Below are 18,324 nucleotides of genomic sequence, written 5' to 3'. Positions count from 1 at the left end.
AGAGAGAAATAGTTGGCGCGTCATAATTCCTATAATAACTACAACCTAAAACTTTTTTCTCCCCAATTTCGTGGTATCCAATTGTTGTAGTAGCTACTATCTTGTCTCATCGCTACAACTCCCGTACGGGCTCGGGAGAGACAAAGGTTGAAAGTCATGCGTCCTCCGATACACAACCCAAGGCTTTAGCTGACACTCTAGAATTCTTTTTAACCTCATTGAGCATTCTGCACTGTGCTCTTGCAGGACGGCCACTCCTAGGGAGAGTAGATACAGTGCTGAACTTTCTCCATTTATAGACAATTTGTCTTACCGTGGACTGATGAACATCAAGGCTTTTACAGATACTTTTGTAACCCTTTCCAGCTTCATGCAAGTCAACAATTCTTAATCTTAGGTCTTCTGAGATCTCTTTTGTTCAAGGCATGGTTCACATCAGGCAATGCTTCTTGTGAATAGCAAACTCAAATTTTGTGAGTGTTTTTTTATAGGGCAGGGCAGCTCTAACTAACATCTCCAATCTCATCTCATTGATTGAACTCCAATTAGCTGACTCCTGACTGCAATTAGCTTTTGGAAAAGTCATTAGCCTAGGGGTTCACATACTTTTTCCAACCTACACTGTGAATGTTTAAATTATGTATTCAATATAGACAAGACAAATACAATCATTTGTGTGTTATTAGTTTAAGCAGACTGTTTGTCTATTGTTGTGACTAAGATGAAGAACAGATACAATTTTATGACATGTATGCAGAAATCCAGGTAATTCCAAATGGTTCACAGACTTTTTCTTGCCACTGTAGTATATACTCACTGTATACTACATACTTAATATGTTAGTATGGGTATTGGAACACAGCTTTCGTCAGGTGGGCTAGCTAGTTAGGCACCTTGGTTGGCTAGTTAGCTACATTAGTTTAAGTTGGCTAGCTAGCTCAAAAAGTGTTTTCCCCATACTAAACACAAACGGTTTTGCTCCACGAGTGCATCTGTTGTACATGACTAATCAAATGACCTATGAAGTCAGTTATACATGTCAGCAGGGATTGAAATTAAGCTATCCCGAGTCTAGTAGTTTTCAGACTGGGCTAGTAGACAATGTGCCACTACAATGTGTACTACTGATCGGAACTGTTGAGATGCACTCAGACCGGCCTTTGTGATTGAACTTAGGTTAACTACATTACTTTAGTTGGCTGCTTTGAGCAAAACCTGTATGTAATATAACCTATTCTGGGAGCCTATTGTTTGTGTATGATCTTTATTCATTGTTCAGGTACAGGCAGGGATGACTGGGGCCTTCAGCAAGTAAGACAGGGGGTAAGAAATCGTTTGAACATCACAGATATAAATTCCCAATGTGCCCATGATGAAGTTAACTACATCACTTTAGTTGGCTGCTTTGAGCAAAACTTGTATGCAATATAACCTATTCTGGGAGCCTAGTGTGTGTATGAACTATGTGTAACATTTTTTCGACCATTTGTTTCCCTGAAAACAGGTAGAGACAGGAGGAGCAATTTGTATTTTATTAAGATCCCCATTAGCTGTTGCAAAAGCAGCAGCTGCTCTTCCTGGGGTCCACATGAAACATGACATTACAGAACATTAATAGACAAGAACAGCTCAAGGACAGAACTACATTCATTAAAAAAGGCACACATAGCCTACATATACCAATGCATAAACTTAAACTATCTAGGTCAAATAGGGGAGCGGTGTGCCGTCGGGTGTTTTATCTAAAAAATATAAAAAATGAAACCAGGTTTGCTGTTCATCTGAGCAATATGAGATGGAATGGAGTTCCATGTAATAATGGCTCTATATAATAATTAATCCAGAATTTGTTCTGGATTTGGGGACTGTGAAAAGACCCCTGGTGGCATGTCTGGTGGGGTAAGTGTGTGTTTCAGAGCTGTGTATAAGTTGACTATGTAAACAATTTGGGATTTAACACATGAATGTTTCTTATAAAAATAAGTGATGCAGTCCGTCTCTCCTCTTAGCCAAGAGAGACTGGCATGCATACTATGTATATCAGCCCTCTGATTACAATAAAGAGCAAGACATCCCGCTCTGTTCTGGGCCAGCTGCAGCTTAACTTGGTCTTTCCTGGCAGCACTCGACCACACGACTGGATAATAATCAAGATAAGACAAAACTGGAGCCTGCTGGACTTGCTTTTTGGAGTGTGGGGTCAAAAAAGCAGAGCATCTCTTTATTATGGACAGACCTCTCCCCATCTTTACAACCATTGAATCTATATGTTTTGACCATGAGAGTTTACAATCTAAAGTAACACCAAGTAATTTAGTGTCCTCAACTTCGCCGACCCTCAGCCACACCATTCATTGCCAGATTCAGCTGAAGTCTAGAACTTATTTGTACCAAATACAATGCTCTTAGTTTTAGAGATGTTCAGGACCAGTTTATTACTGGCCACCTATTCCAAAACAGACTGCAACTCTTTGTAAAGGGTTTCAGTGACTTCATTAGTTGTGATTGCTGATGTGTATATCGTTGAATCATCAACATACATGGACACACGTGCTTTGTTTAATGCCAGTGGCAGGTCATTGGTAAAAATAGACAGGAGATGCACTGCGGTACACCATACTTTACATGCTTGACATTAGAGAAGCTCCTATTAAAGAAAACCCTTTGAGTTATATTAGATAGCTATGAATCCACGATATGGCAGAGGTTGAAAATCCATAACACACACACACACTACCGTTCAAAAGTTTTGGGTCACTTAGAAATGTACTTGTTTTTGAAAGAAAAGCTCATTTTGTCTATTAAAATAACATCAAAATGATCAGAAATACAGTGTAAACATTAATGTTGTAAGTGCCTATTGTAGCTGGAAATATGGAATATATGGAATATCTACATAGGCGTACAGAGGCCCATTATCAGCAACCATCACTTCTGTGTTCCAATGGCACGTTGTGTTAGCTAATACAAGTTTTTCATTTTAAAAGGCTAATTGATCATTAGGAAATTATCAGTTAAGTTAGCACAGCTGAAAACTGCTGTCCTGATATAAAGAAGCAATGACACTGTCCTTCTTTAGACTAGTTGAGTATCAGGAGCATCAGCATTTGTGGATTCGATTACAGGCTCAAAATGGTCAGAAACAAAGATCTTTCATCTGAAACTCTTGTCTATTGTTCTGAGAAATGAAGGTTATTCCATGCAAGAAATTGCCAAGAAACTGAAGATCTGGTACAACGCTGTGTACTACTCCCTTCACAGAACAGCGCAAACTGGCTCTAACCAGAATGGAAAGAGGAGTGGGGGGCCCCGGTGCACAACTGAGCAAGAGGACAAGTACATTAGTGTGTCTCGTTTGAGAAACAGATGCCTCACAAGTCCTCAACTGGCAGCTTCATTAAATAGTACATTCAAAACACCAGTCTCAACGTCAACAGTGAAGAGGCGACTCCGGAATGCTGGACTTCTAGGCAGTTCCGCTGTCCAGTGTCGGTGTTCTTTTGCCCATCTTAATCTTCTCTTTTTATTAGCCAATCTAAGATATGGCTTTTTCTTTGCAACTCTGCCAAGAAGGCCAGCATCCCGGAGTCACCTCTTCACTGTTGACATTGAGACTGGTATTTTTTCACCCTATTTTCCATTCTAAGCTTCTTGATCAGAGAGGCTTGGGAAACTCCCTATGGTTGCTTTAGCAGCATCCCAGATAGTTGCAGCTGAGACAGGAGAGAATTGATTGTCGAGACAATAATCATCACAGAGCAATTAATTGTTAAGCAGAGACATATTAAGTCTCCAATATCTCGTTTTGGGGACTGTTTTGCCAATTTCAATATCTATATACACTAGGGCATGATCTGAAATGACTAGAACCAATAGCACATGACTGGACAACATGCATGTAAATAGAGGGCATACATTATTATTGTCCAATCTAGAATCTGAATTATGGGGTCTAGAGTAGAAAGTATAGTCTCTGACATTAGGTTTTTAGCTCTCTCAATATGTCTACTGAACAAGATTAATCACAAATGCATCTTAAGAGTATTTGAGGCTGTGATTCAAGACTGGAGCAGTTGTCACGTTCAATGTATGGACGAGACCAAAGTGCAGCGTAAGACAAATACATACTTCCTTAATGAAGACGAAGAAACACTAAATAAACCGACCGTGACGCTATATAATATAAGTGCAGCCACAAGCAACTAATACATAGGCAATAACCCACAGAGAACCTAAGGAATATGGCTGCCTAAATATGGTTCCCAATCAGAGACAACGATAAACAGCTGCCTCTAATTGAGAACCAATCTAGGCAACCATAGACATACATAACACCTAGACTAGTAAACACTCCCCATAAACATACAAAACCCCTAGACAAGACAAAACACATTATTTATTTTCTTAGTTTACCTTGTGTTCTGTTTCGTTGTGTTCTTAAACGTAGCCCTGTTTCTTTGTGTTCTTGAACGTAGTCCTGTCTTTCATTTTTGTTTATTGATTTCACCTGTGTTAGTTACTCACCTGGTCTCATCAGCTCCTTATTTAGTTCAGTTCATTCTGTTTGTACCTTTGTGAGGTATTGTTTGTTTTGACTCTTACTAAGCCTTTTCCTAGCTCGTTTGTGAGAACCAGTTATAGCCTTCAGTTCTAGTTTTGATTCACCTGCCTGTTTGCCTACCTGTGTATGACCATTGCCCGCCTGTGACCAAGATTCCTGCCTTTTGCGAAGGTGAAATAAACAACTGCCGCGCTCTGCGTGTGAATCTACACCTTTTTCTCCCTGAGTATTCATTACAAGAGTAACTTAACCCAGACAGTGCATAACAAAAACAAAACAATTAATACGATTTTTGTGTAAACCTAAACTAAAATAAAACCTTTTTCTTTTTTTTAAACCCCACTGCCCTGTTTTCTGTCATGTTACTAACAGGAAGCCCACTAAGGGTTTTTAAGAAGGAAAACTAAAGTTTCACCATGTCCTATGTTGAATAAAGGGAATTAACATAGATCCATGGACATGTGGATGAAAAATGAATAACCTAATATTTTGTCTGTCATAGTTGAAGTGTACCTATGATGAAAATTACAGGCCTCTCTCATCTTTTTAAGTGGGAGAACTTGCACAATTGGTGGCTGACTAAATACTTTTTTGCCCCACTGTATAAAAGATATTTAGATTTTTTTAACCCATTTTTGGTTACTACATGATTCCATATGTGTTATTTCATAGGGGCGGCAGGGTAGCCTAGTGGTTAGAGCGTTGGACTAGTAACCGGAAGGTTGTGAGTTCAAACCCCCGAGCTGACAAGGTCGTTCTGCCCCTGAACAGGCAGTTAACCCACTGTTCCCAGGCCGTCATTGAAAATAAGAATTTGTTCTTAACTGACTTGCCTGGTTAAATAAAGGTAAAAAAAAAAAAAATAGCTTTGATGTATTCACTATTATTCTACAATGTAGAAAATATCATTTATCTTGGCCTCATAATACAGTTTCTTCTTCTTTTAGTTGAGTTTAGTCACATAATTTCTCAATTTGCAGTAAGTCAGCCAGTCAGATGTTCAGCCAGACTTATTAGCCACTCCTTTTGCCCCATCTCTTTCAACCATACAGTTTTTTCAATTCCTCATCATTCTATGACGCCTTAACAGTTCTAACAGTTTCGTAACAGGTGCATGTTTATCAATAATTGGAAGAAGCAATTTCATAAATTCATCAAGTGCAGCATCTATCAGACCAACAAAACACCCACATAAGATTCACAGCTAAATATATTTTTAATCTTCTATACACATCTTTTAGGCCCAGCTTTTGGAACTTTGGCTTTCCTGTATATAGCCACTATATTGTAATCACTGCATAGGAATTTGTAGCAATGTTGCAATTTGTATAGTTTGCAACCTAACTTATAAAAGTGATACTACCTATGAATTAAGTGGCCTGGTGTAGCTGGTGCAATCAGTTTTACTTGACTTTGACTGCATTTGCTTGCGCTAAAGTTGATCATTACCATTGTGCACCCGCAGCCTAATCATAAAGTGTCTCAGAGTAGGAGTGCTGAGCTAGGATCAGGTCCTCCCTACCCATATAATATTATTCATTATGATCTGAAAAGCAAAACTGATATAATATCAGCACTCCTACTCTGAGATGCTTTGTCAATATGGTCACAGACTTCCTCCGGGTGAGGTTAATCAGTAGCCCAACTAGAATGATACACCGATGCCTGGTACACAATGTACACAATGTACACGTTGTCTTTGGTCAAAACTTCAGTGATGTGGCATGTTCTGTCTGTCAATGGGAATAAAAAAGGTAAGGGTCCTATATTTGATCACAATAAAACTCATAGTGAAGTGAATACTGTGATTTGAGTATAGTGGGTGTAAATAAATGGCTTGGATCAAACACTCCATTTCACATGGGACATGTAAGTGTACGTACTTTAGGTTAAAACAAGTTGAGCTGACAGCCGTTTTGCTCTTTTTCGCTATGGCTTTAGTCATCAATCTAGCAAGAGAGCAATATTTTAATAATGTAGTAATGTTTCCCCCCCTAGATAGCTATCTATGACCTTTGGCGTTCACTTGGAATTTTTTATTTATGTCTGAGAAGAAAAAAAAGTTTCAACGTTTCAATGTCAAGTAGTAGGCTACACAATAAAAGTATAATAAAACATATTCAAATATGATGATATGATAAAATATAGAAGTATTCACACCCTTTGACTTTTTCCACATTTTGTTGTGTTACAGCTTGAATTTAAAACTGATTGAATTGAGATTTTGTGTCACTGGCCTATCGGCAAATACTAGGGAGTTGTTTTTTTACAATAAAAGGAAACAGAATAGAGCTAAGCACAGGGAAAGTCCTTGAGGAACACCTGGTTGAGTCTGATTTCCAACAGACACTGGAAGACAAATTAACTTTCAGCAAGACAATAACCTAAAACATGTAATAAACTAGAGTTCCTTACCAAGACAACATTGAATGTTCCTGAGTGACCTATTTACAGTTTTGACTTAAATCGGCTTGACATGAAAATGGCTGTCTAGCAATGATCAACAACCATCTTGACAGAGCTTGTAGAATTTTAAAAAGACTAATGTGCAAATATTTTACAATCCAGATGTGCAAAGCTCTTAAGAGACTTAACCAGAAAGACTTAAATCTGTAATCGCTGCCAAACGGGATTCTAACATGTATTGATTCAGGGGTGTTTAATACTTATGTCAATTAGATATTTCTGTTTTTCATTTTCAATAAATGTGCAACATTATCTAAAAACATATTTTAACTTTGTTATTATGGGGTATTGTGTGTAGATAGGTGAGAAAAAAATTGGAATAAGTCAACAGGTATGAATACTTTCTTAAGATACTATACATGTAACAAAAGTATGCAAGAGGTGGAGCTTTCTTTGCATAGGCCTATTGTTACATGTATGGACAAGAGTCTGTTGAACTAACTAACCTGTATATAATGTGCATTGTTCAATGTGTGTAATGCTATATGTATGTTTTATGTATGTCTTTACCCTGTAAACTGTTAAAGGTTGATTTATATATACAGTTGAAGTCAGAAGTTTACATACACTTAGGTTGGAGTCATTAAAACTCGTTTTTCAACCACTCCACAAATGTCTTGTTAACAAACTATAGTTTTGGCAAGTCCGTTAGGACATCTACTTTGTGCAGGACACAAGTCATTTTTCCAAAAATTGTTTACAGACAGATTATTTCACTTATCACAATTTCAGTGGGTCAGAAGATTACATACACTAAGTTGACTGCTGTTAAACAGCTTGGAAAATTCCAGAAAATTATGTCATGGCTTTAGAAGCTTCTGATAGGCTAATTGACGTAATTTTAGTCAATTGGAGGTGTATCTGTGGATGTATTTCAAGGCCTACCTTCAAACTCAGTGCCTCATTGCTTGACATCATGGGAAACTCAAAATAAATCAGCCAAGACCTCAGAAGAAAAATTGTAGACCACAAGTCTGGTTCATCATTGGGAGCAATTTCCAGACACCTGAACGTACCATGTTCATCTGTACAAACAATAGTACGCAAGTATAAACACCATGGGACCACACAGCCGTCATACTGCTCAGGAAGAAGACGAGTTCTGTCTCATGGAGATGAAGGTACTTTGGTGTGAAAAGTGCAAATCAATCCCAGAACAGCAAAGGTCCTTGTGAAGATGCTGGGTACAAAAGTATCTATATCCACAGTAAAACAAGTCCTATATTGACATAACCTGAAAGGCCGCTCAACAAGGAAGACGCCACTGCTTCTAATCAGCTATAGAAAAGCCAGACTATGGTTTGCTACGGCACAAAGATTGTATTTTTTGGAGAAATGTCCTCTGGTCTGATGAAAAAAAAATAGAGCTGGTTGGCCATAATGACCATTGTTATGTTTGGAGGAAAAAGGGGGAGGCTTGCAAGCCGAAGAACACCATCCCAACCGTGAAGTACGGGGGTGGCAGCAACATGTGGGGGTGCTTTGCTGCAGGAGGACTGGTGCACTTCACAAAATAAGTAGCATCATGAAGAAGGAAAATTATGTGGATATATTGAAGCAACATCTCAAGACATCAGTCAGGAAGTTAAAGCTCGCAAATGGGTCTTCCAAATGGACATTGACCCCAAGCATACTTCCAAAGTTGTGGCAAAATGGCTTAAGGACAACAAAGTCAAGGTATTGGAGTGGCCATCACAAAGCCCTGACCTCAATCCTATGTAAAATGTGTGGGCAGAACTGAAAAAGCGTATGCGAGCAAGGAGGCCTACAAACCTGACTCAGTTACACCAGCTCTGTCGGGAGGGATGGGCCAAAATTCACCCAACTTATTGTGGGAAGCTATCCAAAACGTTTGACCCAAGTTAAACAATTTAAAGGCAATGCTACCAAATACCAATGTATTTGGCGAAGATGTATGTAAACCTCCGACTTCAACTGTACACTGCATTCGGAATGTTCACACCCCTTGACTTTTTCCACATCTTATTTTAAAATCGATTAAATTGTTTTTTCCCCCTCAATCTACACACAATACCTCATAATGACAAAGCAAAAACAGGTTTAGAAATTGTTGCTAATTTATTAAATATAAAAAATGGAAATATCACATTTACGTAAGTATTCAGACCCTTTACTTTGTTGTAGCACCTTTGGCAGAGATTACAGCCTGTATTTGGAGAGTTTCTCCCATTATTCTCTGTAGATTCTCTCAAACTGTCAGTTCGGATGGAGAGCATCACTGCACAGCTATTTTCAAGTCTCTCCAGAGACGTCCGGGCCACTCAAGGACATTCAGGGACTTGGCCCAAAGCCACTCCTGCTTTGTCTTGGCTGTGTGCTTAGGGTCGCTGTCCTGTTGGAAGGTGAACCTTCAACCCAGTCTGAGGTCCTGAGCACTCTGGAGCAGGTTTTTAATCAAGAATCTCTCTCTACATTCCTCCATTAATCTTTCCCTCGATCCTGACTAGTCTCACAGTACCTGCCACTGAAAAACATCCCCACAGCATGATGCCGCCACCACGCTTCACCATAGAGATGGTGCCAGGTTTCCGCCAGAGGTGACGCTTGGCATTCAGGCCAAATAGTTCAATCTTGGTTTCATCAGACCAAAGAACCTTGTTTCTCATGGTCTGAGAGTCTTTAGGTGCTCTTTGGCAAACTCCAAGCAGGTTGTCATGTGCCTTTTACTGAGCAGTGGCTTCCGTCTGGCCGCTCTACCATAAAAGCCTGATTGGTGGAGTGCTGCAGAGATGGTTTTCCTTTTGGAAGGTTCCCCCATCTCCACAGAGAAGCTCTGGAGCTTGGTCAGTGACCATCAGGTTCTTGGTCATTTCCATGTCCAAGGCCCTTCTCCCCCGATGTCTCAGTTTGCCTCAACACAATCCTCTGTGCCTCAACACAATCCTGTCTTGGAGCTCTACGGACAATTCCTTCGACCTCATGGCTTGGTGTTTTCTCTGACATGCAACGTCAACTGTGGGACCTTATATAGACAGGTGTGTGCCTTTCCAAATCATGTCCAATCAATTGAATTTACCACAGGTGGACTCCAATCATGTTGTAGAAACATCTCAAGGATGATCAATGGAAACAGGATGAACCTGAGCTCAATTTTGAGTCTCATAACAAAGTGTCTGAATAATGTAAATAAGGTATTTCAGTTTTTTTATAAATGAGAAAAAATGTCTATAAACCTGTTTTCACTTTGGGGTATTGTGATTGATGAGGAAAATGTTTTATTTAATCAATTTTAGAATAAGGCTGTAACGTAACAAAATTATACTAATAAGCTAATGAAGAGGAATTTATCTTTCACGCAAACACACACACACACACACAGCCAAGAGGATCAAGGTTGGATGGACCACACACACACACACCATGATGATACAAATTTTGGGTTGCACCTCAACTCACACTGTGCCCTCCACTTCTTTCCTAATTACTTTTAGCAACATTTCATTTAAAGAAAATTGCTTTATTGGTGTGTGTGTGTTGCTTTATATACAATACTAACAAAGAATAATTGCATGTGGAAAATGTACGACCCCCCTGCAAATAATATTTTTTTAATTATTTGTTTTATATCTGACCTTGTAAGAATATAGTTGAATAGTCCTCCTCCTAAATCTACAGGTTATTAAAGAAGTTAAAGAAAAGTTCAGATTGTCTCCTCTTCTTTCAAAACCAAATACAAATGTCCATTTTGGGTCAGTATCCGAAAGGTTGCTGGTTCAATACCTGAGCCGACAAGGTGAAAAATATGTCCATGTGACCTTGAGCAAGGCACTTAAACCTAATTTGCTTCAAGGGCGCCATACTACTGTGGCTGACCCTGTAAAACAACACATTTCACTGGATCTATCTGGTGTATGTGACAATAAAACATTGTTTTTTAATAAATGTTTTATCGATATTAAAGTTATCTTATCTCCCACACCCGAGAGTGCCTACAGCACTGTGCGAAGGGACTATATATTGACTATTTATTTATTTAAAAAAATATATATTTATCCTTTATTTAACTAGGCAAGTCAGAGTACTAATCAGCCGACAGAAATATATTTTTTTTTACAAAAAATGTTTTATTCAGTACTATTCTCAATTTACTTTATTAATTTAAATCAAACAAACATTTTATTTGTCACATTCGCCGAATACAACAGGTTTACTGTGAAATAATAGCTCACGAGTCCTTCCAAACAATTCAGAGTAAAAATTAAAAAATGTAAAAAATAGTAACTAGAGGAATAAAATACACAAGAATAAAGCTATATACAGGAAGTACCAATACCAGATCAATGTGCAGCTATATACAGGGAGTACCAGTACCAGATCAATGTGGAGGTATATACAGGAAGTACCAATACCAGATCAATGTGCAGCTATATACAGGGAGTGTCAGTACCAGATCAATGTGGAGCTATATACAGGGAGTACCAGTACCAGATCAATGTGGAGCTATATACAGGGAGTTCCAGTACCAGATCAATGTGCAGCGGTACGCAGTATTTGAGGTAGATATGTACATAAAGACAGGGTAAAGTGACTAGGCATCAGGACAGATAATGAGAGTAAAAATAAAGAACTGAGTAGCAGCAGTATATGATGTGTGAAAGTGTGTGTGTGTGTGTTGTGTCGGTATGCATGTGTGTGAAAGTGTGTGTGTGCGTTGTGTCGGTATGCATGTGTGTGAAAGTGTGTGTGTGTGTGTGTGAGAATGTGTTTTGTGTCGGTATGCATGTGTGTGTGCATATGTGCGTATGTTATGTGTGAATGTGTGTGGGTTTTGTTTGAGTGGCAGTGTAGTGTGTGTGAGTGAGTGTATATAGTGTGCATACATAGTCGTGTGAATGTGCATAGATTCAGTGCAAGATAGGGTCAATGCAGAGAGTCTGGGTAACCATTTAATTAACAATTTTGCAGTCTCCTGGCTATTTAGCAGTCTTACGGATATTTAGAAGTCTTATGGCTTGGGGTCTTAGAAGCTGTCTCGAAGCCTGTTGGTCCGGTACTGTTTGCCGGAAGGTACCAGAGTGAACTGTCTATAGCTTGGGTGGCTGAAGTCTTTTTTGGGCCTTCTGACACCACTTGATATAGAGGTCCTGGATGGCAGGGAGCTTGGCCTCAGTGATGTACTGGGCCATCTGCACCACCCTCTGTAGCGCTTTGTGGTCAAGGGTGGTGCATTTTCCATACCAAGCGGTGATGCAGCTAGTCAAGATGCTCTCGATGGTGCAGTTGTAGAATTTTTTGAGGATCTGAGGGCCCATGCCAAATCTTTTTAGCCTCCTGAAATGGAAGAGGTGCTGTATTGCCCTCTTCATGACTGTGTGGGGGTTTGTGGACCATGTTGATTCCTTAGTAGTGTGGATGGCAAGGAACTTGAAGCTTTCAACCCGCTCCACTACAGCCCTGTCAATGTGGATGGGGGCGTGCTCTCCCCTTTTTCTCCTGTAGCCACCATCGGCTCCTTTGTCTTACTGACGTTGAGGGAGAGGTTTATGTCTTGGCACCATACTGCCAAGTCTCTGACCTCCTCCCTGTAGCCTGTCTTATTGCCATTGGTGATAAGGCTTACCACCGTTGTTTCGTCAGCAAACTTGATGATTGTGTTGGTGTCGTGGATGGCCACGCAGTCATGGGTAAACAGGGAGTACAGGAGATGACTAAGCACGCACCCCTGAGGGGCCCCAGTGTTGAGGGTCAACGAGGTGGAGGTGTTGTTGCCTACCCTCATCACCTGGGGACGGCCCGTCAGAAAGTCCAGTATCCTGTTGCAAAGGGAGGTGTTCAGTCCCAGGGAGGGGACAATGGTGTTGAACGCTGTAGTCTATGAACAGCATTCTCACATAGTTATTTCCCCTCTTGTCCAGGTGGGAGAGGGCAGTGTGAAGTGCAATTGAGATTGCGTCATCTGTTGATCTGTTGGGGCGGTATGCGAATTGGAGTAGGTGTCTGGGATGATGGTGTTGATGTGTGTCATGACCAGCCTTATAGTCATTTAGGAAGGTTACCTTGGAGTTATTGGAAACAGGGACAATGGTTGTCAGCTTGAAACATGTTGGAATTACAGACTGGGACAAGGATAGATTGAACATGTCTGTGAAGACACTTACCAGCTGGTCTGTGCATTCTCTGAGAATGCACCCTGGTATTCCATCTGGCCCGCCTTGCGAGTGTTTACCTGTTGTTTACTCTCATTGGCCATGGAGAGAGATCACACGGTCATCCGGAACAACGGGCTTTCGTGCAAGACTCGGGTGTTATTTTCCTTGAAGCGAGAATAAAACTCATTTAGCTCGTTTAGCTCATCTCACGGCTGGGTTTGTAATCCGTTATCGTCTGCAAGCCCTGACACATCCGAAGTGTTGGAGCCTGTATTGTCCTTTTGCATGTTTGATGTCTCATCGTAGCGGGATTTCTTGTATGTGTCCATGTCCGTGTCGGATTCCTTGTAAGCGGTAGCTCTAGCCTTTAGCCCAGAACAGATATTGCCTGTAATACATGGTTTTTGGTTTGGATACGTTCGTATAGTCGCTGTGGGGACGACGTCGTCTATGCACTTATTGATGAAGCCCGTGACTGACGTGATAAACTCCTCAATGCTATCGGATGAATCCCCGAACAATTCCCAGTCTGTACTACTAAACAGTCTTGTTACTGTTTTTGTTGTAAACTGTTATGGTTTTCTTTTTTACACATCATTTAGGCTGAACCATTGTAACCTCTCAGAAGGATGCTGTGAAGTGTTGGCCTCAGCTCTCAACTCCTCTTACCTGAGAGAGCTGGACCCGAGTGACAATGACCTGCAGGATTCAGGAACAAAGCTACTCTCTGCTGGACTGGAGAATCCACACTGTAAACTGGAAACACTAAGGTCAGTATTCCTGTATTTGTTGAATATTGTGTGAAAAAACAACATATGCTTCTGCGATTTTCTGTATTACTAAATGGTAGCAGTGTGTGAAGTCTTGATCAACTCTCTACAGGCTGTCAGGCTGCCTGATCACAGATGAGGGCTGTGTTTCTCTTGACACAGCTCTGAGGTCAAACCCCTCACACCTGAGAGAGCTGGATCTGAGCTACAATCACCTAGGAGACACAGGAGTGAGACTGCTTTCTGCTGGACTGGAGGATCCACACTTGAGACTGGAGAAACTCAAGTATGTAGAGGGTTTGTATGAATCCATATTAATAAATTATACCTTTGTTCTGAGTTATGCGTTATGTAGGCGTGTGCATATGTGCGTCACTCAAAACAATTCTATCTCTACAGTATGGAAAATGGCGGAGAGTGCAGGATCAAACCTGGACCTAAAAAATGTGAGTGTTGACTGCAATGAAGAATACGTGTGTATTTCATGTTGACTCAAATGTTGGCTCTCATTCTATGGAAGCAGAATTCAGAGCTCAATGAGTTATAAGCAGTACATTATATTTACAGTCTAGCACAGTAACTACAAAGTACACTACCGGTCAAAAGTTTGAAGGGTTTTTCTTTGTTTTTACTATTTTCTACATTGTAGAATAATAGTGAAGATATCAAAACTATGAAATAACACATATGGAATCATGTAGTAACCAAAAAAGTGTTAAACAAATCTAAATATATTTTATATTTGAGATTCTTCAAATAGCCATCCTTTGCCTTGATGACAGCTTTGCACACTCTTTGTCACCCCCTGACCGTAGAGATCCTTTTTATTCTCTATTTGGTTAGGTCAGGGTGTGACTAGGGTGGGCAATCTATGTTTTCTATTTCTTTATTGGCAGGGTATGGTTCCCATTCAGAGGCAGCTGTCTATTGTTGTCTCTGATTGGGGATCATACTTAGGCAGCCTTTTTCCACCTGTAGTTTGTGGGATCTTGTTTTTTGGTACTGTGCCGTTTAGCCCTACTAGACGGTACGTTTCGTATTTGTTGTTTTTTCTGTGTTAATTTAATAAATTCAAATGTCCGCCTACCACGCTGCACCTTGGTCCGATCCTTCCATCGATGATCGTAACACTCTTGGCATTTTGACCGGTAGTGTAGCCTAACACACATTGCTGAAGAGCCATGGCTATCTTTCTTGTTTTGTTCATGATATAACTATAACTATCAAACTACATGCAGCACATAGCCCATACCTTTCGTTACATCATTTATTGATGAGGCTATTTTCATTGGTTATTTTTGGTTTGTCGTCATATGTTACATCGAAGGACTTCTCATACGGCAAGAGCCCCAACACTAAAATGTGAGCTCATTGCAGCGAACTCCCCCAATTCACCACTAAGCTGTGAATTACAACTGTATTCCAGAATACAGTGTTTGTGGCATGTTAGACAGTGCTGCATGTAAATTAGGGACAGTTTCAATGAACATTGATGCCGTTTACAACTGGGAATGTTTTGTATGATTCTCCCCTATGCTTCTTCTGTTCATATGCTAATAATGAGACACACCCTGAAGTTTCACTCGGCAGGTAAGAGGGTGCACAGTGAAGTTAAAAATATAGACCTCTTGATGATTTGTAAAATACGTATAGTGTCCCGATCCCCACCGGATGCTTGTGAGCTCCCACTGGACCTAAACACAGCACACACACTCCTCACACTGTCCCAGGAGAACAGAAAGGTGACATGGTTGGAGGAGCAGCCGTATCCTGATCACCCAGAGAGATTTGAACAAAGGGAAATGGTGCTGTGTAGAGAGGCTCTGTCTAGACGCTGTTACTGGGAAGCAGAGTGGTCTTTTAGGTCTTACATGGGAATGACATATAAAGGAATCAACAGGAACAAGGGGGATGATGACGGTGTGCTTGGATCCAATGACATGTCCTGGAGTCTGCACTGCTCTGGTAAAAGTTACTCTGCCTCCCACAATAAGAGTGCCACTGACATACCTTTCCCCTCCTCCGGCTCCCACAAAGTAGGAGTGTGTCTGGACTGGCCCTGTGCCTGTGTAAGTTAAAATAGCTTCCTGTGTCCAGTGGATAGTTTGTTAGTTTGTTGGTGATGTGGACGCCAAGAGACTTGAAGCTCTCAACCTGCTCCACTAGAGCCCCGTCGATGAGAATGGGGGCGTGCTCTCTGACCTCCTCCCTATAGGCTGTCTCATCGTTGTCAGTGATCAGGCACTGTTGTGTCATCAGCAAACTTAATGATGGTGTTGGAGTCATGCCTGGCTGTGCAGTCATGAGTGAACAGGGAGTACAGGAGGGGCCTGAGCACACACCACTGAGGGGCCTCCGTGTTGAGGATCAGCATGGCGGATGTGTTGTTACCTAACCTTACCACCTGGGGGCAGCCTGTCAGGAAGTCCAAGGATCCACTTGAAGAGGTAAGTGTTTAGTTCCAGGTTCCTTAGCTTAGTGATGAACTTTGAGGGCACTATGGTGTTGAACGCTGAGCTGTAGTCAATGAATAGCATTCTCACATAGGTATTCCTTTTTTCCAGGTGTGAAAGGGCAGTGTGGAGTGCAATAGAGATTGCATCATCTGTGGCTCTGTTGCTGTGGTATGCAAATTGGGGTGGGTATAGGGTTTCTGGGATAATGGTATTGATGTGAGCCATGACGAGCCTTTCAAAACATTTCTTGGCTACAGATGTGATTGATACGGGTCGGTAGTCATTTAGGCAGGTTACCTTAGTGTTCTTGGCCACATTAGCTATGGTGGTCTGCTTGAAACATGTTGGTATTACAGACTCAGACAGGGAGAGGTTGAAAATGTCAGTGAAGACACTTGCCAGTTGGTCAGAGCATGCTCTGAGTACACATCCTGTTAATCCATCTGGCCCTGCGGCTGTGGACAACTACAAATACCTGGGTGTCTGGTTAGACTGTAAACTCTCCTTCCAGACTCACATTAAGCATCTCCAATCCAAAATTAAATCTAGAATCGGCTTCCTATATCACAAAACAAAGCATCCTTCACTCATGCTGCCAAACATACCCTCGTAAAACTGACCATCCTACCAATCCTCGACTTCGGTGATGTCATCTATAAAATAGTCTCCAACACACTACTCAACAAACTGGATGCAGTCTATCACAGTGCCATCCGTTTTGTCACCAAAGCCCCATAAACTACCCACCATTGTGACCTGTACGCTCTCGTTGGTTGGCCCTCGCTTCATACTCGTCGCCAAACCCACTGGCTACATGTAATCTACAAGTCTCTGCTAGGTAAAGCCCCGCCTTATCTCAGCTCACTGGTCACCATGGCAGCACCCACTCGTAGCACGCGCTCCATCAGATATATCTCACTGGTCACCCCCAAAGCCAATTCCTCCTTTGGTCGTCTTTCCTTCCAGTTCTCTGCTGCCCATGACTGGAACGAAATCTCTGAAGCTGGAGACTCACATCTCCCTCACTAGCTTTAATCACCAGCTGTCAAAGCAGCTTACAGATCACTGCACCTGTACATAGCCCATCTGTAAACAACCCATCTACAGTGCCTTGCGAAAGTATTCGGCCCCCTTGAACTTTGCGACCTTTTTATATCTTTATGTTTGAAGCCTGAAATGTGGCAAAAGGTCGCAAAGTTCAAGGGGGCCGAATACTTTCGCAAGGCACTGTATCTACCTACCTTATCCCCATACTGGTATTTATTTATTTATTTATTTTGCTCCTTTGCACCCCAGTATCTCTACCTGCACATTCATCTTCTGCCAATCTACCATTCCAGTGTTTAATTGCTATATTGTAATTACTTTGCCACCATGGCCTATTTATTTCCTTATCTTACCTCATTTGCACTCACTGTATATAGACTTTTTGTTTTCTTTTGTTCTACTGTATTATTGACTGTATGATTTGTTTATTCCATATGTAACTCTGTTGTTGTATGTGTTGAATTGCTACGCTTTATCTTGGCCAGGTCGCAGTTGCAAATGAGAACTTGTTCTCAACTAGCCTACCTGGTTAAATAAAGGTGAAACATAATTTTTTTTATTTTTAAAAGGTTGACACCTGGTCCTGCCGTGGCTGTGACACTGTCCTCTGAAGTCTCTCTCCGCGGCTCTTCCTCTTTCACCACCCTCACTGACGCACAGTCTGTCTCCTAGAAAATAAATAAGGTGTTTGCCGTACTCCTAACTACCGGTACCCAAAACTACACAATTAATCACAACAGCAGTACCATTGCCTTAAAAAATCTTAGTTCAGTCACCAGTTTAAGTTGAGAGTAGGGGTATCCATGGCATTGTCCAATTATGTCCCTATCTTACAAGTCCAAAAAAGAGAGAACCTTTCATAATGTTGCCAAACAAAGACTCAACAAACTTACCTGAGACTCCTTGTCTCTGCC

General features: G+C 41.0%; 1 protein-coding gene across 1 annotated transcript; it reads left to right on the top strand.

Moving 5' to 3' along the window:
* Window positions 1-13,464: 13,464 nt before the first annotated feature.
* LOC110493166 (ribonuclease inhibitor-like) lies at window positions 13,465-17,468 on the top strand. The gene is made up of 5 exons (XM_090206561.1): window positions 13,465-13,484; window positions 13,740-13,907; window positions 14,020-14,193; window positions 14,307-16,354; window positions 16,472-17,468. Exons 1-4 carry the CDS (start codon window positions 13,465-13,467, stop codon window positions 14,362-14,364), a joined length of 420 nt encoding a protein of 139 aa, XP_090062687.1. The 3' UTR covers window positions 14,365-16,354; window positions 16,472-17,468.
* The last annotated feature ends 856 nt before the right edge of the window (window positions 17,469-18,324 follow it).

Source organism: Oncorhynchus mykiss, chromosome 17 (genome assembly GCF_057628025.1).
Source record: "Oncorhynchus mykiss isolate SJ-2025 chromosome 17, ASM5762802v1, whole genome shotgun sequence".
Classification (NCBI taxonomy): Eukaryota; Metazoa; Chordata; class Actinopteri; order Salmoniformes; family Salmonidae; genus Oncorhynchus; species Oncorhynchus mykiss.
Note: the sequence above shows the minus strand (reverse complement) of the source record. Positions and strands in the feature narration are given on the sequence as shown.

Excerpts from the sequence above, each read along its gene's own strand:
- LOC110493166 (XM_090206561.1), top strand. The coding sequence starts at position 13,465 with ATGTCCGTGTCGGATTCCTT. Across the intron at positions 13,485-13,739 it reads ATGTCCGTGTCGGATTCCTT|GCTGAACCATTGTAACCTCT; the intron begins GTAAGCGGTAGC and ends CACATCATTTAG. Across the intron at positions 14,194-14,306 it reads TTGAGACTGGAGAAACTCAA|TATGGAAAATGGCGGAGAGT; the intron begins GTATGTAGAGGG and ends CTATCTCTACAG.